Source organism: Zonotrichia leucophrys, chromosome 2 (assembly GCF_028769735.1).
Source record: "Zonotrichia leucophrys gambelii isolate GWCS_2022_RI chromosome 2, RI_Zleu_2.0, whole genome shotgun sequence".
NCBI lineage: Eukaryota > Metazoa > Chordata > Aves > Passeriformes > Passerellidae > Zonotrichia > Zonotrichia leucophrys.
This window is the reverse complement of record NC_088171.1, coordinates 47089259-47110298: the sequence shown is the minus strand read 5'-3', so window position 1 is coordinate 47110298 and position 21040 is coordinate 47089259. Positions and strand designations below refer to the sequence as shown.

At 34.8% G+C, this 21040-nt stretch overlaps 1 protein-coding gene across 4 annotated transcripts in view; it reads right to left on the bottom strand.

Moving 5' to 3' along the window:
* Positions 1–21040, bottom strand: part of BBS9 (Bardet-Biedl syndrome 9) — a 285201-nt gene that overhangs the window by 157648 nt on the left and 106513 nt on the right. For all 4 annotated transcript variants that reach the window (XM_064704873.1, XM_064704875.1, XM_064704877.1 and 1 more), the window contains exon 20: positions 406–588. In XM_064704873.1, coding sequence (XP_064560943.1) covers positions 406–588 — 183 coding nt within the window. The remainder of the gene's footprint in view (positions 1–405; positions 589–21040) is intronic.

The following is a 21040-nucleotide window of genomic DNA, read 5'->3' as shown; positions in this document are numbered from 1 at the left end:
TGCATACCTTTTATATTTCTATTGGAATGCGGACATGTATGTTATAGAACATTCATATTAGAGTCTTCAAAACCTGGGGGTCTTATTCTGTTTATCCTAACCACGGGACAGAAGGTGAAACTCAGCAAAATTTATGTGAGACATTCTTACTTGGCTTGGTAAGGAAAGGCAAAGCAGAATTAAACTGGCACCACCCGTGTCCTCTTTTGAAACATTCTATAATCTACTCCTACTTTTCCACTTTGCTGTGAAATCAGCACAGTCTGCACCAAACACCTACTTAGTAAGGCTACTTAAATTACTTCAAAGGACAGTCTTCAGCAAAGTACAGGGAGAAATAAGGAAATTTAAGGGCTTAAAGCTCTGTGAATGAGCATCTTTTAAGCAGCTCTTACAGATCCTTACCAGCTCTTGTGTATCTTCTGCTAATGGCAAAAACGTAGCTTCCAAAATAGCAACTTGATCAGTGCTGAGCTTCTGCCACAAACTAATCAGCATAATCACCAGATGGGTGGCACTTTTCAACTTTGCAAATGCCTGGAACATGTTGGCTTGATTTTCTTCTGCTGCATCTGCTAGAGCTATTACCTGCAAAAATTACAAACATCTGTTAAATATAATTTTACCATCCGTGAACACTCAACACTGAAATTACCTTTGGCACACTCTTGTTTTCCTTTAGAAGATCCTGAGGAATTCTGTTTTCCATAAACACAAACCACAGAGTATTAAATGAGTTATCATTTATCTAGATTTTTCTTTTGCATACCCAAGGCAATTTCAAGTCCATATGGCAACAGGATTAATCCATCCAGTACAGTAAGTGTAGAAAGGATTTTGTTTAGAGCATATTTTTAAGGCATTCCTGAAATTAATCCCCATCATATCACATAATACATGACAACAAACTAATTTTCAGGTTTATATCACACACTAATCTCCATATGATCAGTAAACCTACTGTATTAATCAAAAACAACACATTGATTTTATGCTATTAAAAAAATATAATTATTTCCATTGGAACACAGCTGCCATCTGTTATTTTATTAATTCTCATGTCTTTCCATGTTTTGCCCTAGTTCCTTCAGCATTTGTGCCAAAATGTAAACATTATGGATCATGTATATGAAGGCAATATCACTTTAAGTCCCAGACATTATGAAAGAATTTTCAAAATAAAATAAAACTAACAGATTCACTTCTAATATGATAAGTGTTTCGCTGAGTACTTCAAGATGGGGAAAACCAGAAAACCTATTACATGACACTCGTTTCAGAAATCATTTCAATAGGCAATTGCTGTAACTTCAGTGTGACAAGAGACTTTCCACAGTATTTGCGCTGAAGTACTCCAAGTAAAGGAAAGGTACAATGGTTAGGGATTCATCCTGGGGGAGCACAACTTAAAAGACCTGTTCTCAGGAGTGCCATTATATCTCCATGCTACCCAAACAACACTTGGTTTACAGAAGCGTTGATTATCTGATTGTTATTTAAATCAACACAAAGCACCTCTCTCAACCACTTTCTGTTTATTTATTTGCAAGACAGGGTAATAGGTGCTTGACGGGAGTTGTGAAAAGCCTCATAGAAATGCAGTTAAGTGTAATTAGTATTACAGCAGAATTTACAAAGTACAACTTGCAGAGCCTGATCCATTAACATTTTGGCAACAGCAGGAAAATGAAAATACTATATGATGCATCTTCAGCAGGGAAAGAGAGCCAACCAGCTGTTAGCATTTGGTGGAGGAAAACTATTTTTAATCTGCAATGCTGGCATTAGAGATGTATGTGTGTTCCCTCCAAGCTCCCATGTGACTGGGAAGATAAAGAAAACAGAATTTTAGGGAACTATAAATATGAAACATTTCAAACAAAATGTGTTGATAGCTTTTGTTTTAGATTTTAAAATGTAATCTTTCCAAATAAAGCAGAAAACCCACAGGACACCCATGAGTCCAAACACTACATAAATCAGAGCCAAGTAACAAAATAGACAAACAAAAAACCCCAGCTAACCATGTGAAGGAGAACGAAGAAATTAATCCCAAGCAGTGAAACCAACATAAAAACTTTGGTCAGAGAACAGTAATGATATCACCAACATGTCACCTGATGCATCTGTGTTGGCATTCAGTTTGCTCTGACCAAAGCCTTGATGCTTTCCACACCTCATGTTCTACAAAAGGTGAAGTTCCATATCACAGTCACTTTCCAAGAGTTATGGGTGACAAAGCCACTGATAAGCAGCACACTATGTAGCAATCTACACCAGCTGTCTCTGACCCATGTAACAGTAATTTTATGCATCGTACAGCTTCATCTTTCTGAGACAAGCAACAACAGTAAAATCTTCCTCAGTCTAACAGAGCCCTTCAAATATCTAATTTCTTTTCCTGTCCAATATACAACTGAAAATTTGGGAAGAACAATGAATGAAGATGAATTTAATATGCTAATGAGGTGTGCTCATTCACTGGTATGCTTCCTCCAAAGTCATCACTGACTGGGACAGTACAATTCAGAATTCCTGGCAAGCTACCTGTATGGATAATGTTCAGACAACATTAATTTTGTTGAATATCTAAGCAAACAGAGTTACCCTTGTGTGACAACTACCTGAACCCCACTTACATAGCAAAGGCTACTTTCTGGAGTCATTCATAGATTCCCAGGTTATTTCTCACTCTGTGCTATATTTCACCTGACATTCTCCTATGTACTTCAGAAACACAAACAGCATAAAGAGAAGTAACTGACATGGCCTTTTACCTTATGGAGCCTTCATTTAAGGATAGGTTTCCTTCCTATTTTATAAACATGAACAAAGGAGATGCTCACCTTTTCACAGGCTCTAGGTGTAAAACAAATATATCCCAGTACTTCCAAACAATACCAGATGTACCAAGTCCAAAACCTATTTTGAAAGCAGTTTCATAAAAACCCTTAAGAAGAACAACTATTAAAAGTTCTTCTTTGGCACAAAATTCTACAGTTCTCATGCACAATAATATTAGGCAAATATATTTATATATGTTATAAAAGTGGTAGACCTAAGTTTCTAAAGGAGAAGTGCAGTCTTTAAGCATTGCAGGTCACTGAAACATAGTAATTAAATCTTCAGATAACTGCACATATACAAGCTCTACTTTAAACTTACAGAAATAACAAGGAGCGGGAAAAAACACTTTTAAGCACTAATTATTCTGTTAACAGATGAAGTGACCCAATATAGCTTTCTGAGATCTGGAATATCCAGGACACAGGACAATACAATATGAATATACAATATGAATTACCACACTATAACGTAGGCACACACAGACGTAGTAATTTTTAAAAAGCCTCAAGACTAAAGATTCCTTGACAATACATGGTTACTCAGTAAATACTTGACAGGGCGGGGGGGGGGGGGAATCTTTTCTCATGGAGTAAAATTATCCTAAAAATCTCCCAGGACATGAGCTACAAGTTTTAGAAGTATTCTGGGGCTCTTCATTCAAACACTTGCAAAAGTTAGGAATGAGTAAGTTTTAATGACATGACATTAATATTTTTAATCATTTTATTTTTGCCTGAACATCTCTATTTATGTTTTGTAATATTTGAGGAACATAAAGGATCTGTACCCTTTGCCATCTGAGACCCTTGTCTCTTCAGACTCAATCATGATTTCTCCATCATATCCCCATTTTATTTTCAGTTCCCAGAGTAGCTGTTCAATCTGTTTAATATCTATTTCATCAACTTTCTAAATAGATATAAAATCTTATAATAAAAGAAAACCTCTCCCTGTCTCACTTTTTCACAGGATAGGTAGGAAAATACATTGCAACCGACAGTCTCAAATGTAGCTTATATATAAAGATTTTAGACCAACTGGAAACCATTAAGTAAAAAGTCCATCTATATGGCATAAGACCTATCATTGCCTACTTAAAATTTTTCTTTCTCCTTCTTCAATATCACAAAGCTTTCAAACAAAGAAAACTAAAAAAAAGTTTTTCAAATGATCTTTCTAAAATTTATGAATGAAAGGAAAGTATCTGATGCAGGAAATATTAAATATTTAAGAGATACTGAAATAGTGTGGATGTACAATATTGAACATATATTTCTATAACTGATCAAAACTTGCTTTTGATTTATATTATTTTAATTTTTTTCTGAACAGACCCCTACTCTGTTTCAATACACGTAACTACAGAAAAGTAAAGGCCAGTTAAGTTATTATGAAAGTATACTGTAAAAAACCAAGTAATTATCTCTAAACAAAGATCATGTTTAACCTTTTTAAATTTCATATTCATATTCATTTACATTTCATATTCTCACTTACACTGGTAGTAGAACTGAAATACAGATATTTTTTTATAGTCTTAAAAACTTCATACCCCAACACTATTACAAGGATTTAACTTCAATAATTTCCAAGTATAGAACATTTCTCAATGTTTTCAGCCTTAAGTGTTTAAGCAGAAAGATGTCTCTCCATGCTTATTTCATTGCTAAGTAGATCTTGTAAGATGTCAAGCATGTGAAAACTGTAAACTAATGCTGATGCAAGTTTTAAAACCAGAGTTCTCCATCATTAGAGGTAGTGTAAGATATTTTTAGGTCATTGTTTAACATCCAGCAATAATTCAAAATTAGTTATGCCTCTTGAAAAAGGCTTGCAACATAGCCCACTCTTGTACAGACAAACTTCTTGAGGCAATAATGGACCATAATAATGACTCTCCCAGGCTTCTTCTAATAACATAAAAAAATACAAACACAATTCCAAAAATACAAAACACTTTCTTCTTAGCTGGATAGGAAGTTGAAGAAAATTTTGAAAAAATAAAGGGCAAGAAATGTGCATGAAGTTCCAGGGAGCTTCTTTTGTGTGGGTAGTATATTTTCTTGTAGTCCCTAACACCATTGGGACTGAAAACCCTGCTAGATTTTATGCCATATCCTAAAAGGGAAAACAGGAAAAAGCGACAGATAATATGTTTTTCTTTCTTTCTTTTTTTTTTTTTTTTTTTTTTTGTTTTGTTTAAACAGAAGAAGAAAAAAACCAGCTATTCACAACTGGTAAAAAAATAGCCAACTAGTCTTACTGTCATCTAGTTCTAATATATTTGGTTCAGCTTCCAGAATTCTGAAGTAACTTTACTTTTAGCAGAAATGAAGTATGAAGAAACAGAATTTTGGCATTTAAGGAATAGAGAATCTCTTTACATGCCATCCATAGCACTTATGAGCAACTCTTGTATGAAAATTTTGTTACAATATGAAAGGTAACATTGGAAATTTAACTATTCTGAAATGAACACATGGATGACGAAGCTCACAGTTCTCTTCTGGCAATTGTTTTTACAGAATAATTTATTGCAAGAAAGTTAATGGATCTAACCCCTTTCAACTATTTTTAAGCAGAATTAAATCTTCATAAAGCAGGATGTTAATGAATATAAAACAGGAAGAACTGGAGACCTGAGAAATGCTAATTATGGCTTCTTCATTGCTGTTGACACAGGACATTTACTTCTAGTCTCACTTTTTCCCAATTTTAGAGAAGGAAATACAACTCAGTTGCCAAACGTAAAACAAGGCCTAATAATTTTTTGTGTGTGGTTTTAAGAAGTCTCCATCACATATCTTAATTCACATAGGATGTGTAAGCATTTGAAGTCAAATATGTTTTTTCTTACGAGCCCCTTTTTTCACCTCTATATATAAAATTCTTAATGCCCCTTACTCTAGGAGTAAACTTTTTGGTTTTTTAAACAGGCAAGTCTCAAAGTAGTTTCCAAGACAGAGAAGCAGTGATTAGCAGCCTGATTCCCTGTGCAGACCATCTCACTCAACAGCCATTGTGCACAGAGCCTTTGACAGGTGACTGAAGCTTTATGGAATGTGGGCAGAGATATCCATGTCAGAGGGCGATCTTTATCGAGCGCTCCGTCACCAGGAAGAATGAGCACGTCCCTGTCACAAGGGAGCACTTCTAAACGCCGCGGCGTTCCCACAGCGCGGCAGTGGCGACGCGAGAGCGCACGTTGGGATTAAGTACCCCAGGCCACAATTATCTGACCCTTATGAGAATGTCTCAGCTTGTGCTAACCATGACTGCAGCTCTTTAAACTGTGGCACAGGACCACCATGATGACAACAAAGCTTCAATTCACTAGATGCCAAATACTCGACTTTCAAGTGAAGCTCCACATGGCCTTGATGAGAGAAGACAGCAGAGACAAAAGACATTGCAGCATGATGACCCATGCTTTATCTGGATGCACACAGCTACCTCCTGAAAATCTACTGCCTCATTTGATGAACATGAAATTAACACGAGTAATTACTGTAGCAGTCTGTAACTCTGAAAACAAGAGTTAGATTAAGAAAATACTGAGGGCTGTCAGGGAAGCTGTGTGGTTTTGTTTTCTTCTGTTGCTTCCCAGACAGAATTATCACTAACAGCTCTACTGCACCTTTCTAAATTGGATTTTACCACAAAGCAATACCATCTACAAGCATAACAAAGGCTGCACATTTTGATGACAGTCCACTCAAACACTTACAAGAGCTAAATGCATGTACTGCTTATATTGAGAACCCTCTTTTGCAACTTCACAAACATCAAACTGTGTCTTACACAAAACCAAAGCGGGAGTGGCTTATTGCCACAGAGAATCATGCTGCATAATTTATTTTAATTCTTTCATTTTAAGAACTAGTGACAATGATGTCAATAAGAAAATCTTTGGGGATAAAGTAAATATAATTTCAGCTATACAGCAGCATAGTAGTATAAATATGGTCAGTTCAAAAGGAAAATATATCTCCAGCTTCTTAATTTTTCCTCTTTAGAATACTCATTAAGAAAATAGGCTTCTTCTTCAGAAGTCTCTCTCTCCAGCTTTTATCTACATTATTATAGTCTGAATAGAATCACTTTTGAAAATTACTGCAAAATATTTAGTGGGTTTAGAACCCCAGACACCTGAGTGCATTATCCAAAAGTACCAATTGAGTACCAATACATTTAATCCCAAATTACTGATAGATCAATGTCACCCTGTTCCATAGGAATTTTCTATTTTGTCTGTCCTAAGTATATAAACAACCTTCCCAGTAAAATCCAAGAATGAAGACCACCTGGTTAGCTCTACTTTAAATTAGTACATTGTAATTAACGTAAGAAATTCATATTCCTTTGATGCTTAACATGCAGCTCTTCATGTGTATAAATCAATTTCAAAATTTTTTCTGTCTTAGCAACACTAATGTAGTGGCAAAACTTGCTTGTTCCCATCAGTGTTGCCCATTTACTGCTTATTTAAACCATCTTAGTGCTTTATACTGCTGCCCATCCTTGACTGAGCTTCCTTGTGTAAAGCCATGGGAACAGAAATGAGGAATTCCTTTTGTTTCTTATGTCCCATCTGCAGAAAGGATTACAGTTAAGATTATTTTAACTTGTTTAATATACTTATCTATATTTGTCTCTTTTTTCCTATATTATTGGCTTTTTGTGTTTGTTTTTAAGAATTTACCAATTTTGAGACACCAGATGAGTTAATATGGTCGATACTAACAATACAATGATGATTATTTAAATACGTGACACCTACTCTCAATGGTCTACACACAGGTAAATATTGCAAGCAGTTTTGCATGTGAGAAATTGCAACTGTGAGTAAAAGTAACAAATTTGGTACAACTGTTAAATACCAAGATAGGGGGGGAAAATTCTTGGAATTATGCTACAAACGTGTTCCAAAATATATATGGCACTTTGCAATGCATTTAAAAATAAGTTCTACATTACAAAATCCAAATTTAAAAGTGGAGTTATAAAATTAGTAGCTTATCCAAGTGAAGCAACATCTGTTACAAATTACATAAAACCCAAGAACACACTGAGTTACAATGAATCCTTTACTTAACCCTTCAAAACAAAAGTTCTATTTAGGCAAAGGGATGTGCTAAATAGCACACAGATATGTCACAGAATCTGTGATAGTCAATGAATGTTGAAGACAGAGTTTCATTGTGAAGCTGTAGTTGAATTGGCAGCAATGTATATAAAATACAGCCAAACATGAGCTAAATGGAGACAGAGAGGTGGAGAGCTTGGTCTGTGTCACCAAATACATGGCATTATGTAATGATGAACAAAAAAACTTTACAATAAAAGAAAAAAAATTAAACAGTTGAAGTTGAATGCTTCAACTGTGTGTTTAAATAAGCTTTGCACCTAAACAAACAGTTGAAAAACCAGAAGACCCAACCTGAAAAGTTTTAATTGCCTATCAGAGCAGTTAAATTATGGATAGCCAAGAAATCAAGACAAACATATCAGATTGTACTTCTGCAAAAATTAATGTACAATGAAGCTCAATGGGTCAAATTAAGGATTCATTTACCCCAGTGGGAGCACTGCATCCATTCAGTAAAGGCAGGATTTCATCCTGTCAAGGACCACTACTCTCACTGTTATCAGTCATATGCATCTAGTGGGGGGGAAAAGCATTTGCAGCATGTTAGATATCACGTGATGAGAGTAGTTTTAGAAATCTAGAATAAATCCACAAATTACTGCTTCCCAGAAAGTACACTGTAAAACAAGTCCTAGAACAACTTCGGTTCATATCTCTATCTTATTGTAATAATGAAAAAGAAAAATGTGTTGACAAATACATCTTGAAAAGAGCAATAAGAACAAATCCAAGTAATACATAATACAGATATTTCCCCTCTGTATAAATGAACACAAAGCTATTCCACCAAATTCTATTCTGAGACCTTTAACAATAAAAGTATCAACATCAAACAAATCAGCAAGCCAGCTGAAGATAGAGAAGTTCTAACCTGAATTCCAACCCAATGCCAATCCCATTTGCAATTTTGGCACTTCTGCTTTATACTGCATTAACTGAAGAAATTTCCAGAACCCCTCATTCAGATGGAGCTAGAATTTTAAGTAATTAAAAAACATTGTGGTTGACTAATACAGTGTCTAAGAGTAAAAGTAAGGCTAAGAATGATTAAATTAAAACTACACATTCTGGAAACAAATTCCAAACATAGAAACCAAAGAAAATGGATGGCAGGCTAATTAGAAGCTCAGACTTAACTATAACACTAATTTCAGGACCTCTCTCATTAAAACTACTTTTCTATTTTGAGACACTTATAGACTTTCTCTGTTATTAGTAAAATCCTGAGAACACATGACAGTACATTTAGAAATAAAACAAGCTTCCCAAGTCAAAGTGCAAAGGTTATCATACATGAATTGCTTGCTTGAATACTTTGTCTTTGAATTACAAGTTTTCCATAATGTCTTCTGTTCTTTTTTTACTGGATGAGACATAACCACTTCCAAACATAGGAACATCACAATGAAATACAGGTTTGTAAAACTCTGTCAAAAACCACAATCTATTAACCTTGAAGAAAATGAAGCAGAGATTTAAGTTCTAGAATTACTGGATTTACTAGGAGGAAAAAAAATGTTTCAAAAACATCATGGCATCATTTAGGAAAGTAAAAATTCATTGTTCATACAAGGTGCTACAACAATAAATTTCAGACAAAGAAAACTCTTGTGTTTCTCCACAGATGAAGTACAGCACAGACCACATTAATGCTTGCTTCACCACAATACCCAGCAAAAAACCCTTTATGAACTGCATCCTACTTCATGTGACATTAAACTTCTAAGTCAACAGGTACTGCTATACAGGTATTATTATTTTTAGTAGGGTACTTTCATTTTCTGGGGGCAAGACAAGTACTGAAAGACCAAAAATATCCTACTGCCAAGTCACACAGCAGGCAGTCTTAACCTAATAATGAAGCAGCAAAGAGTTGCATCATATCCCTGCCTGAAACTCTCGACCTACAGAAAGAGAACAAAACAAAAAACACCTGAAGTAACATTACAGTGTGTTCAACAGCAAATCTTCAGGTGTTGATGAAAAGAACATATATTTTTAGGTCACCAAATTAGTTGTGCTGCAGATAATGGCCAAGGATACTCATTCTTCTGCACACCTGGAACTGCGCCTTCTAACTCTTCTCTCAAAGTGAAGAATTAAGGAAATTCCCACCTGAAATACCCTGCTAATTCACAAGCACAAAGCCTACAGGTACACAACCAGGTGCAGTTTTCTTTACCGGCACACCTGCCTTAGCCACACAATAAACTCAGGCAGTGCATTCTGCCAGTTAAACTTAAGATTTAGAACTTAGGCAGAAATAAAAACAATATTAATTTTTTAAAAAATTTAAAGAAAACAAACAAACAAAACACACCAAAAAAAACCAACAAACCAAAGTAAGAAAATACTCATCCCAAAAAATTTATGTCCAAAATAAGATGAGCCACAAAACAATTGATTATTTTGGAGTGTAAAAATCATTAAACTGAGGATTATTCTAATGAAGTAAGCATATCTCACCATAGGCTATGGGTAAGTTTCGAAAAAGTAAGTCTGCCATTATATATGCACATACATACTCCCAGGGGTGAGACTATTGTTCAGCATAATATTCTGTGGCATTCTCCTGGTGCACTTCTAAACACAGCTGAAGCTATATGGCTTTCTGACTTTCATTTCAAAATACAGTATTTACTGATGCACTTATGTCACAAAAAACAATTCACAATTGGCAGTAATGGCAAAGTCCTTCACTAATGTTTTTGGAAATACGACTTTATACCTACTTGCAGTAGGACAACTACTAGCTTCACTCATATCCCTCATTGTTGTTGTCTCCTCAAAATGAATGAAAATATGGAAGTATGGAAGAGCTAGCAAACAGTATAATGAAACACCATTATGTTCAGTTTGTTTATGTATGTTTAGCACCAATTCTCTATCAAAAAAAAGAGCTGTGTGGCAAATTCACCCGTTTTTGACTCAGCCTCACTACCTATTACCCTAGCATGCTGACAGTAAAGCAAAACAGTTCAGGCCACCTGGAGTTAAGGGGAAGAATCTCTCACTTTTAAAAAGTCTTTGGAGTCACACCAAAGATTCACAGTTCACCACTGCTTCCTAGAAGAAAGCCATTTTGTCCATGAAGGAAAATTTTGACACCATCAAATGTACAAGCCTTAATGCATTTAGATAACAACCTTCCATGCAAACATCTGATTCCTCAACTTCTCCTTTATTCTAACAAGCAGCTGAGCTTATGGAGGAGATGGAACAAGATGTACAGTTTTAAAATTTTAAGTCCTGCTAAGGCTAAGATTCCCAGTGGGGCTGCTAGAGGTAGGGAAGCACAGGGTAGAGATAGCAAGTGTCAGGTACAATTCAGTGTCTGAAATGTGATAATTAACCTTGTAACTTTCTCTGGTTTCAATCTTGAAAAATCTCCTCGTTGTCTGAGCAGAAGTTTAAGGATAATCCTACTGCATATCCACTCAATTATGTACAACAGGAAAGAGCTCGCTTTTCAACACTAATATATAATCACATGCAAACACACCCCACTAAATTAGTAACAAATGCTCTTACTGATTTTGGCTGAGATAGGCTTTCTGATAAGAAAAGATTTTCCTCTAAAAAAATACCCAAAAACTTAATTTAAACACTTTTTTTTTCCCCCTGATGTAATACAGCTGAAGTTCATGCCCCAGTTCAGTCAAATCTAATAGTTTTAACTTAGTTTCAACTATTACTGCCATAACAAGATGTATTCAAAAGGGTATTTATGTTTCCTTTATTCTATTGCATCAAAGTTAGGAAAACACATCTGGGTAGCGTATACTCTAGCCACACTGCAGACCAAAAATCCAGATAAACTTTTTGTCTAGAGGGATGACTAAATAAGTTGGCCAAATATCAGAATAAATTCACTTTGATGTTTTCAGTTGGTGGAGCTCAGAAACATGACCTAAGTTATACAGTTACATCCCCTGAAAGAGTAGCAATGCTCTCTTCCTTCAGCATCTGTCAGGGTAGGAGAGATGGAGGGAAAGAAGTATTTGTTATGGATGAGAGCAAAATTCAACATGGATAAAATGATAGGAACTTAAGGAAAAACTTTTGTCTACTTTCACTCATATTCATGAATAGTCCATATTCATATCTTTTCTAGGACCACCTCCAGTGCCTGCTTCTGGAGGTGGTCCTAGAAAAGATCAGATGCCTTGCAACCTGATTAGGAGTCCATAAACAAAGATGGCATTTGAGACTTACACTGCAGGTCCCCACAGCTGGAATCAGACTGCATTGACAGGTTCCATGTAAGCAATTCCCTCTAAAGTGATGCTAGGCCACTTGTCAAAAGTTAATGGTGAAAATATATAAAAATAGATAAAACCTCACATGAAGTGTAGAACAAACTTCCTGAGCTCCATTGATCATGTAAGGAAGCACACAGCTGGCAGGTTGTTAAATGATGGGACTGGAGAGAATTACTGAGCACCATTCCTGCGGAAAGAACTACTATAGAGAACCCACTGTGCAATGAGAATATGAGCCAAACACAATGTTCTCTACTAAATGGAAATGGAAAATTCCTAGGGGAATATATAAGACAAAAAAAATTTCCCAAAGGATATAACTCCATTGCAGAGCTTATGGTTAAAGGAACTGGAGGAAGAAGTGCCTGCCACCCACATGGTGCAAAGAAACTATGAGGAACCAGGAAGATATGTACTCTTGCTTTCTTTTGGAGCAAATAGAAGACCACAGCTGCTTAAAACAGAGTGAGATCCACAAAGAAAAATTGTAAGATGAGGTGGCTAGTTTCCCTTAATTTCCTTTATAAAAGAGTGGAGAGACCATTAACTTTTTTTTAACAATAGAAGGTACCTGACTTTCAGTGTCTTTGACTCCAGAAGACCCTTCTTTGTCTCCATTGACTACAGAGAAAATCAAACTTCCCTAGATGAAATCTGCTTTTGCTAATCTCACCCACCTATATCAGCAAAGCATTTCCACCTTTTTCAAGGGATATCCATAGATGACCCTTAGCCATGAAGTCCATATGAGAAATAGAATCAAAGGACAATTTCATCTCATCAGAGACAATCAATTCATTATCAATAAATGTCTTTTCCTTAACTTGATTCAAATGACTGACAGATTGTAAGCAAGATGTTGCTGTGTTTGAGTATTTCAGGGCAGATGTATTCTCATGCCTCACAACATTGCATAAGGAACCCTAAAACTGCAGGGAGGAGGAGGAGATCTTAGCTTTTTTCTTTCCTAAAAACACTGAAAAGGCCGGAAGAGATTAAAAATTTGAATTTTTACAATACCAGCTACCCTTAATACTGCATTTATAGGCGTGAGTTAGTGATGACCCCTTAAGTTATAATGAGATAAACTAAGATCAATGTTTTTGCAGCACATATGCTTATGAATAGCATTTTCCCCTATTGTTCACAATACTCCAAAAAAAAACAAAGTATAGAAAACAGTCAGTTCCACATGATGAGAATTATTTTTTAGATTTCATTAAATCTGACATACGGAATCCAAGGGAACATTTGGAACTTAATACTGCACTGATTATTGAGGGATCTTGTTTGAATTTTTTATATCTACCAATTAAAAAAACATAGTAACCAATTTTGTAGGTTAGATATTCCTAATTTCCTGCACACAGTTTGTTAATTCTACTTGAGAAGCATTCCCAGCATTTCACTATCATTGGGAGTTATTTCCACTATTTCCCTTAGCATCCCACATCTCAGTAGAATGACTGAACTATCCACATACAGAGCCATGGTAGAGAAAATAGTTTTTAAAATACATTAAAAACCTGCATCCCTTAGTTACTTGTTTCTGAAAATATTATTCATCTTCAAAAGAGTTGGATTTTGCTGATCTTTATGGATCCAGCTCAGGATAGTCTGTGAAAGGTATCCTGCAAACAGTTTTCATTGCTTTTTTTCTGGAGTAAAAAATAAAGTATTCCCAAGTATTTCCAGTATTCCCAAGACTGTCAGGTTACTTGGCATTACTCTAAGCCTTCTTAAAACAAGGCAACAGAGCAATGACTATATCACCTCACTTATCAGTCCTCCTGTTCTGCACACTGGAGACACTCCTCAATAATTCCTTAGGATCAAGCACGAAACTATCCACAATATTGTTAGGTTCTGTTTTCCACAGCTCCTTTTTGACTGGAACAACCAGTCTCCTGTACAGAAGTCTACTCTCCCTTCCTTTATCCACTTCTCTTCAATATACCCTCGAAGGACAATAGGTGTCTTGAGGTGCATACACACCAAGGCATGAATTCTGAGTCAGATCTTCACATGACAGCAAAATGAAAAAAGGAGAATAGAAATAAGCTCAAAGCATGTTACTTACTGGTATTCCCCACAACTTTTTCCTTCCATATAGCAGCACAGAATTAAAGACACAAAATTACCAACAATTTCTTTTGAATAGTAACATGTTTTAAATCTGCAAAAGCAGCCAGAAAAGTGATCCACAGAGAAATTAACCACAAACATTTTAGTTCCCTTAAGAAGAAAATTTTAGTACATTTGGGTTTTGATTCATGGTCTATACAGCCCAAAATCTAATTAATTCTGTCTATAAGGATCTAAAGTTTTACCTGAAAACTGTTAACAGTATTTTTTCCCATTGAAACAAACCATTCCAACATAAGCCTATCCTTCTATTTAAAATTCACAGTATAGCTGAAAAACAATCAATATACACCCAACGCAAACAAGTCTCTTTTATACGGGGCTAAGTTATTTTCCTTTTTTTGTGCTATTCCTAGTATTACAAAAAGCTACAGGTAAACAAAATTTTGTGACAGAGGAAAAGTTTTTTTAGACCACTGTAAAATAGTTATTCTTTGTCTGAACCTGAAATTTTATCACAGACAACTATACACTGAATCCACATAGCAAGCAGGTTTTGAAACACAATATTAAATATTGTAGATCTAACTAAACACCCATACTACAAAACACATTAGTATTAACAAGAAAGACTCAAAAACTACAGTTTAGAATACACCTCACATACCTGTGGTAGCTTAGGGTGTCACAATACTTATAAGCCAAGTTACACAGAAGGCAGCCTAAATGTTTATTAGAAAGTTATTGCTTCAGAAAATCTCACTGATGTGGTTGCCTTTACTTGGGGGAAAAAACATCATTGTAACCTGCTCTTCTAGTATGATCTGAGTGCTTTAAAATTAACCAAAATTAATTTATTAAATATAGTTTATGCAGGTCAAACTTTTTAGTCTCTTTTTTGTTTGTCAACAAGTGTAAAAACATAGATTTTTTGTTACACAGTTGTTCTACAGTAATTCTGTTTTTAAAAAGTAAATCTTGACCAGTTATAAAATATAAAATTGACTCTACTTTAATGAAACCAGAAAAGAAAGCTTTGTCACTGACTTCAGCATAACTGAGATTTTACACGCAGAAAAAATCAAGTGCAGAACGTAAGCAAGCTAGAAAAATACATTTTTTCCAATAGATAATCCTATTTCTTAATATCCAATTATATACAAATACATTAAATATGCATAATTCTTAATATATAATCATGTCTTAAAAAGGAGTTTTCTGTGTGTAGAGGAAACGATCAACTGCTGCCAGTCATAACAATATTCACAGAAACAGAAAAACTGAAACAAACTGAAGCAAAGAGTAACCTTGATGCAATAATTCACTTAAGAAAAATAAGTTCTCTATTAAGTAAAATAAATCTTTCTCTCAAACTTAATATTTACCATTTTCAACATTCAAAGATCACTACCACTATCAGGAGTTACTATCAAAGTACTGATGGACAAAGTCCCTTTCAAAATGGCAAGGGGTACTTCTGTCAGTAATTATCCCTGCTAATTGATAACTGCCCCCTTTCATTTCGTCTTTTCTAGTGAGCGCTTGTCTTATCTGTTTTTCTCCATGTGATATCAGCCTCTCAATTCACCTGCTGCTCCATTAAAGAGCCTTACCCCTGCATAACTACTTGCTCTCTTTTCAAATATCTTCCAGTTTACAACAAAATTCATCTCGGTATTTCTCAATTTATTTCTTTATTATCAATCTATAAAAATATTGCAAGGGATTTTTTTTTTGGTCATTTGATAAAATTAGTTGATGGGTTGGAAGCGCATCTTATTTATGACAGGACATCAAGACAATTTTTTCTTTGAGCTTTGATGATGATGCTTCACAGATGACATATAAACAGATTTTGGAAAAAATATATTATCTGAATCTGTAACCCATCTACAGGTCTTTGAAAAGCAATATAGTTCTTGTCCCCTCTCATTATTTTTAGGCACTTGCAATTTTCTCTATCCTTTTATAGTGATTTTGCAAAGTAATATCCAGAACAAACAGCAGAAATGGGAGACAAACTATACTGAATAACAACAATCATGAACATATCGTTTTTTCCTTAACCATGGCACAAAAAAGTTCAATAAGAAGTAAATTATTTATTTTTAATAATTCAAACTAAACACATAATAAAGAAAAGAAATAAAAATATCATATCTTTCCATACAGTTGTATTAACCATTACTGGTTATATTATACTCCTAAATAATTTTCTAACAGAATTCCATTTCAGCCATTCCATTATTTTTATTCATGACATATACCTTGCCAATATCCTTACACAAATCTCAGTCTTCATCTGCTTTATTTGAATATCAGCTTTACCCAGTTCTCTGGAAATTCCTTCTTCTGTCACTACTTATTTACCTTCCTTGTATACAGAATTGTCTGTCCAAACTTTTACTGTTTTTAAACATGAGTTAAACTCTTACTGAGGATTTTAAAAGGTTTACAGTAATTTTTAATATTCTCCATAGTAACATCTGGAAACTATTAAATCATTTTATCAGAACAAAAACTTCTCCCTTTAGATCAGTGAAGCATACATATTAAACTTTTCTCTTTTATGTCACATCATAGCTGAAAAAACTCCAAACAAACAATAAAGTAACACTTCTAATGAATGTACCAGTCTCAGGTAACTGAAACTCTAGAGATTCTAAAAGATTTAAACAAAATATAGCATTCTAACATTCCTGTTTGCTGAATGGCCCCCTCATACTGACCCTTCTACATGCATTTCAAAACCAATCAGAAGAAAGCTTTAGGAAAAATATGCTATTAACTAATTAACTTAAGTAGGCAGGGGATCAAGCAAGTTTCTTCCCTATTGTGCTGAGCTCTTTTATCCCTATCTTCTGTTCTCGACTCAACCGATACCGCTTCGAGACACACAAATTCCTCTGCAGGAAAGAAAACTCACACCTGCACTAAATGTATTCGTAGAGCTTTTTCCTTAATCTTTGTCACAAATTTAACTACAACAACTGAATTTCTATTTCCTTCCATTCCTCTCTGCTTCAATAACATCTGATGCCACAAGTTCAGTAAGCAAAATATCAGCCCATTTGGTTTCAGCTAACCCAATAAAGTAATTTACAACTCGTTTTTTTAAGAGTTCAGTTTACATACATATAAACTTTACATTTTATTAGCAGTGTGTTCTTAGATTTCATAGGATGAGAAAAGTATTTCAGTAGGTATACAGATTTTTAAGTATGTAAATTCATTGTGAAATGTGTTTGAAAGCATCAATGGCATTTATGACTACAAAACTGATGAGATGGTCAATTTGCTACAAGATGATTATACTATCAAGTAAGGTCGTGGGTGGCTCTAATTAAACTTTCCATTATATTTGAAACTTCTGATTGTACAACAAAAGCTCTACATAAAGTGGAAGCACGGAAGCAGTTATGTTCCATGGTAATACAGCATTGTTTGAAAGGTGTTTGCTTCCCAGTAAGGGTAAGATTTTGTTTATAAAGCACAGCCCTCTAAATTGGCTGGGACACTAGTTGTACCTAGGATTCACCATGGGAATTAAGATTTTCAGGAATCAGCTACTGAAGATTCATGGGTTTTATTCTCCACAGCTAGGGAGAATAGAGGATAGAATTTTTATAGAACGGGATATTGTGAGAGAAGGAGAAGTTGTAATTTTCTCTATATATGGACAACACACATATTCTATATATAATATAGAAAGGATAATTTTAGGGACACATCTTCACTGCTGCATACCATTCTCTTAAGAAAGTAATTAACAGTTAAATTGAGTAATTGTTGGGCAAAACATGAGACTTCTCTGTCTGGACTTATTCCTGGTAATTTTTAGGAGTTTAACAAGTAAAGAGCTTTTCCCTATATTTCATTACAACTACTGTAATTGACCTTCAAATAATTGATGATGTGATAGTACGTACCAATATACTTGACAAAACAAATATACTCCATGTATTATCTGAACAAGACCCCTATAATTGAAAGGCTAATACATTAACCCATGGTGCCGTGTACTGTGTGGGCAGCAAGAAATGTATATGCTTTCATTGCATATTCACCACTTTGTTTCCAACTTTACTCTGACTGCTTGGCAGCCCACAAAAATATTTTCATGTAAAAATGCCCAGTTTTAAAAAGAAACTGGTCTCCCTAATCTTTTTCTATAATATGGTGTTTTCATTCCAGAACTAATAGAAAAGCAAGTTAGCAAAGTCCCACCACATTTTTCACATCACTGCTAGAACATGGTAGCCTGAATTTTTTCTCATTCCAGCACGATTTGCAATTGCTTTAGAAAGCATTAGTTGAGTGGTCTCTAATCTGAATCATTAATCTGGATAATGTTTACATCAGTTTGCCATATTTTCTCAGTCTTAACTCTGTCTCCTTTAAATAAAGGTGCGCTTTGGTTTTGCCTAAGATCACTTAATTATCATATAGTATAGTGCCAAGACTTAAGGGCAATTTTAACTTCATTTCCGTAAGTGGTATCAGCTTATCGAAAATTTTGCATGCAAGCTAAACTAAAACATGATGGGAAACAAAGGATGAATTAATTTAATAAGTAAATATAAAACATACCCTAGGTGTAAAGCACAGCTGTACATCACTATAGGCTAGATCCCAAAGCACAACTCCTCATCAGATTATTTCAGTGTCCAGCAAAGTGTTTTGCAAATAGGTCAGAATCTGTACAAGTCCTTGGGAAAAGTTGTGACCATAAAGGAGAATTTTACAAGCAACAGTCCTCCACGCCCACAAGGGTAATGTGAATGGCAAAAACATTCCTCACAGCATAAGATGACCTTTATTGTTTCTAATTGGGTTTCTGTGTCTTCTTCAAGCCAAAGGAAAATTGTGTCTCATTAAACTGACAAACTTTTTACAGCCACCTGGTGCTGATGAACAAGAATACATCCACGAGAGAAATGTCAGTGAACTTCAAATAATATGTTTTGCACTTTGAACCCTGAAGTCAAATCTACATGCAAATAAACACCTGAAAGGCTTCAAGAAAGCAATTTCTACTGGTGTATATTAAGATAGAAATTGTGGGAGATTATTCTAATAATTCACAATTGCTGACCTTAAAATAATCTGCTTCTAATCCCCACTTAATTTAAAACTAAATATTTTCATAAGGAGGCCTTTACCAACTTTTTTTCTCCATCAATACTTCCTCCCAAAACAGCTATATTATTTCTCTGCAGTTTATCTTATTTTTTATCAGTATATCTGATTTGATATTTTCCCTTCAATGGAAGTTAGGCAAGAATTCTGCCAAAGAAACAGAAGACTTTTAGATGGAATTATTTTAATTTTTTCTACACCTTGAACTGCTTTCATGCTTTCAGAAGTATTTTTGTTCTTCAAAATTACTTATTGCCTTATTTTTAACTTTATCTTCAGTAAAGAATTTTATATAGTAGAAATGTTACAAGCTCTTTGCATGTCAGGTGAAGAAGAATCACGTGGCTGGGCACATTTCCCTCTTTGTCCTAGTTAGTACTATTAAGACCTTTTAAATGAGCATTTTAACAAGTATATTCCTGATTCCCCATCTTTCTCTCAACTTGTCAGCAAGCTCTGCTCCCCATGGAATCAAACAATAAAAGACTAACTTGACATCTTAAAGGCTCTGTCCTTCAAAGACACTGGGGTGAAGGAGTAATTTAATTAAGATGGGAAAAGAAGCTGCCAATCAAATTTTAAAACACCATTCATTAGATGGGTTAATAGATAAAAAGTGCCACAATTTCTGGAATCTAATCTCTTTCACTGCTGCAAGCAATACCTCACTGAACATGAATTGCTAAAAGGATTGACATAATATATTTTGGGGGAGGGAATGTTTAGAAATGTTCACTTATTCCAGTGAATCACTCACTCTGCCATAATGCTTGCAAAGCAGGACTGGTGTGTTCCCCTTGGGCAAACACCTGTTTACGAATTGGGACGTATCATTAGAAGTGACTTCACCTTCTTTTATGCTCCATGCCAAATTCAGTACAACTCATTTGGGCTATGCCAGACCAGCATTCCATTCCCATGTTCTGGACAATTAATTGCAACCTTCAGTTAGACTACTTATCTAAGGTGTTTAAAACAGTGCCTGAAAACAGGAAAAGAAACAGAAACAGCTTTCAGATTTTCCACCTAAAGAAATGTTGCCACTAGTTTAGTTAGCACAAATATACCCTAGAAAAGCATGAATGAATGAAACAAATTATTAACTCACAAAGTGCATAACACTTCCCATTCATTAATGATGTCATTCAAATTTATACAGCTACCTTCCTTAAATTAAAAAACAAACACACAGAGAAACAATAGAGAAAAATTCTACTCGGCAAACTACTCAAAGGACTAAAAAAAACCTTTTGTCATCCACAGCATTTTTGCAAAATTCCAATATGGATATATGTATATATATAGAGCAAGTTTTGCTGAAAATAAAAAAGAAATAAAGTAAAATGGCAATGTATCTACTCCTTTAAACAACATCGGTAGGAATCACAAGTGCAAAATCAAAAACATGTAAGCTACTTAAGTGCCATAGATTGATGATGAAATGCACCAAATCTCTTCCAGTAATTTTTGAGAATACAAATAGTCTAAGCAGCTTAAAGTCCATTGTTATTTGAGGTACCTAAATATGGCATGGAAACTTACAGTGGATTATGTAAAA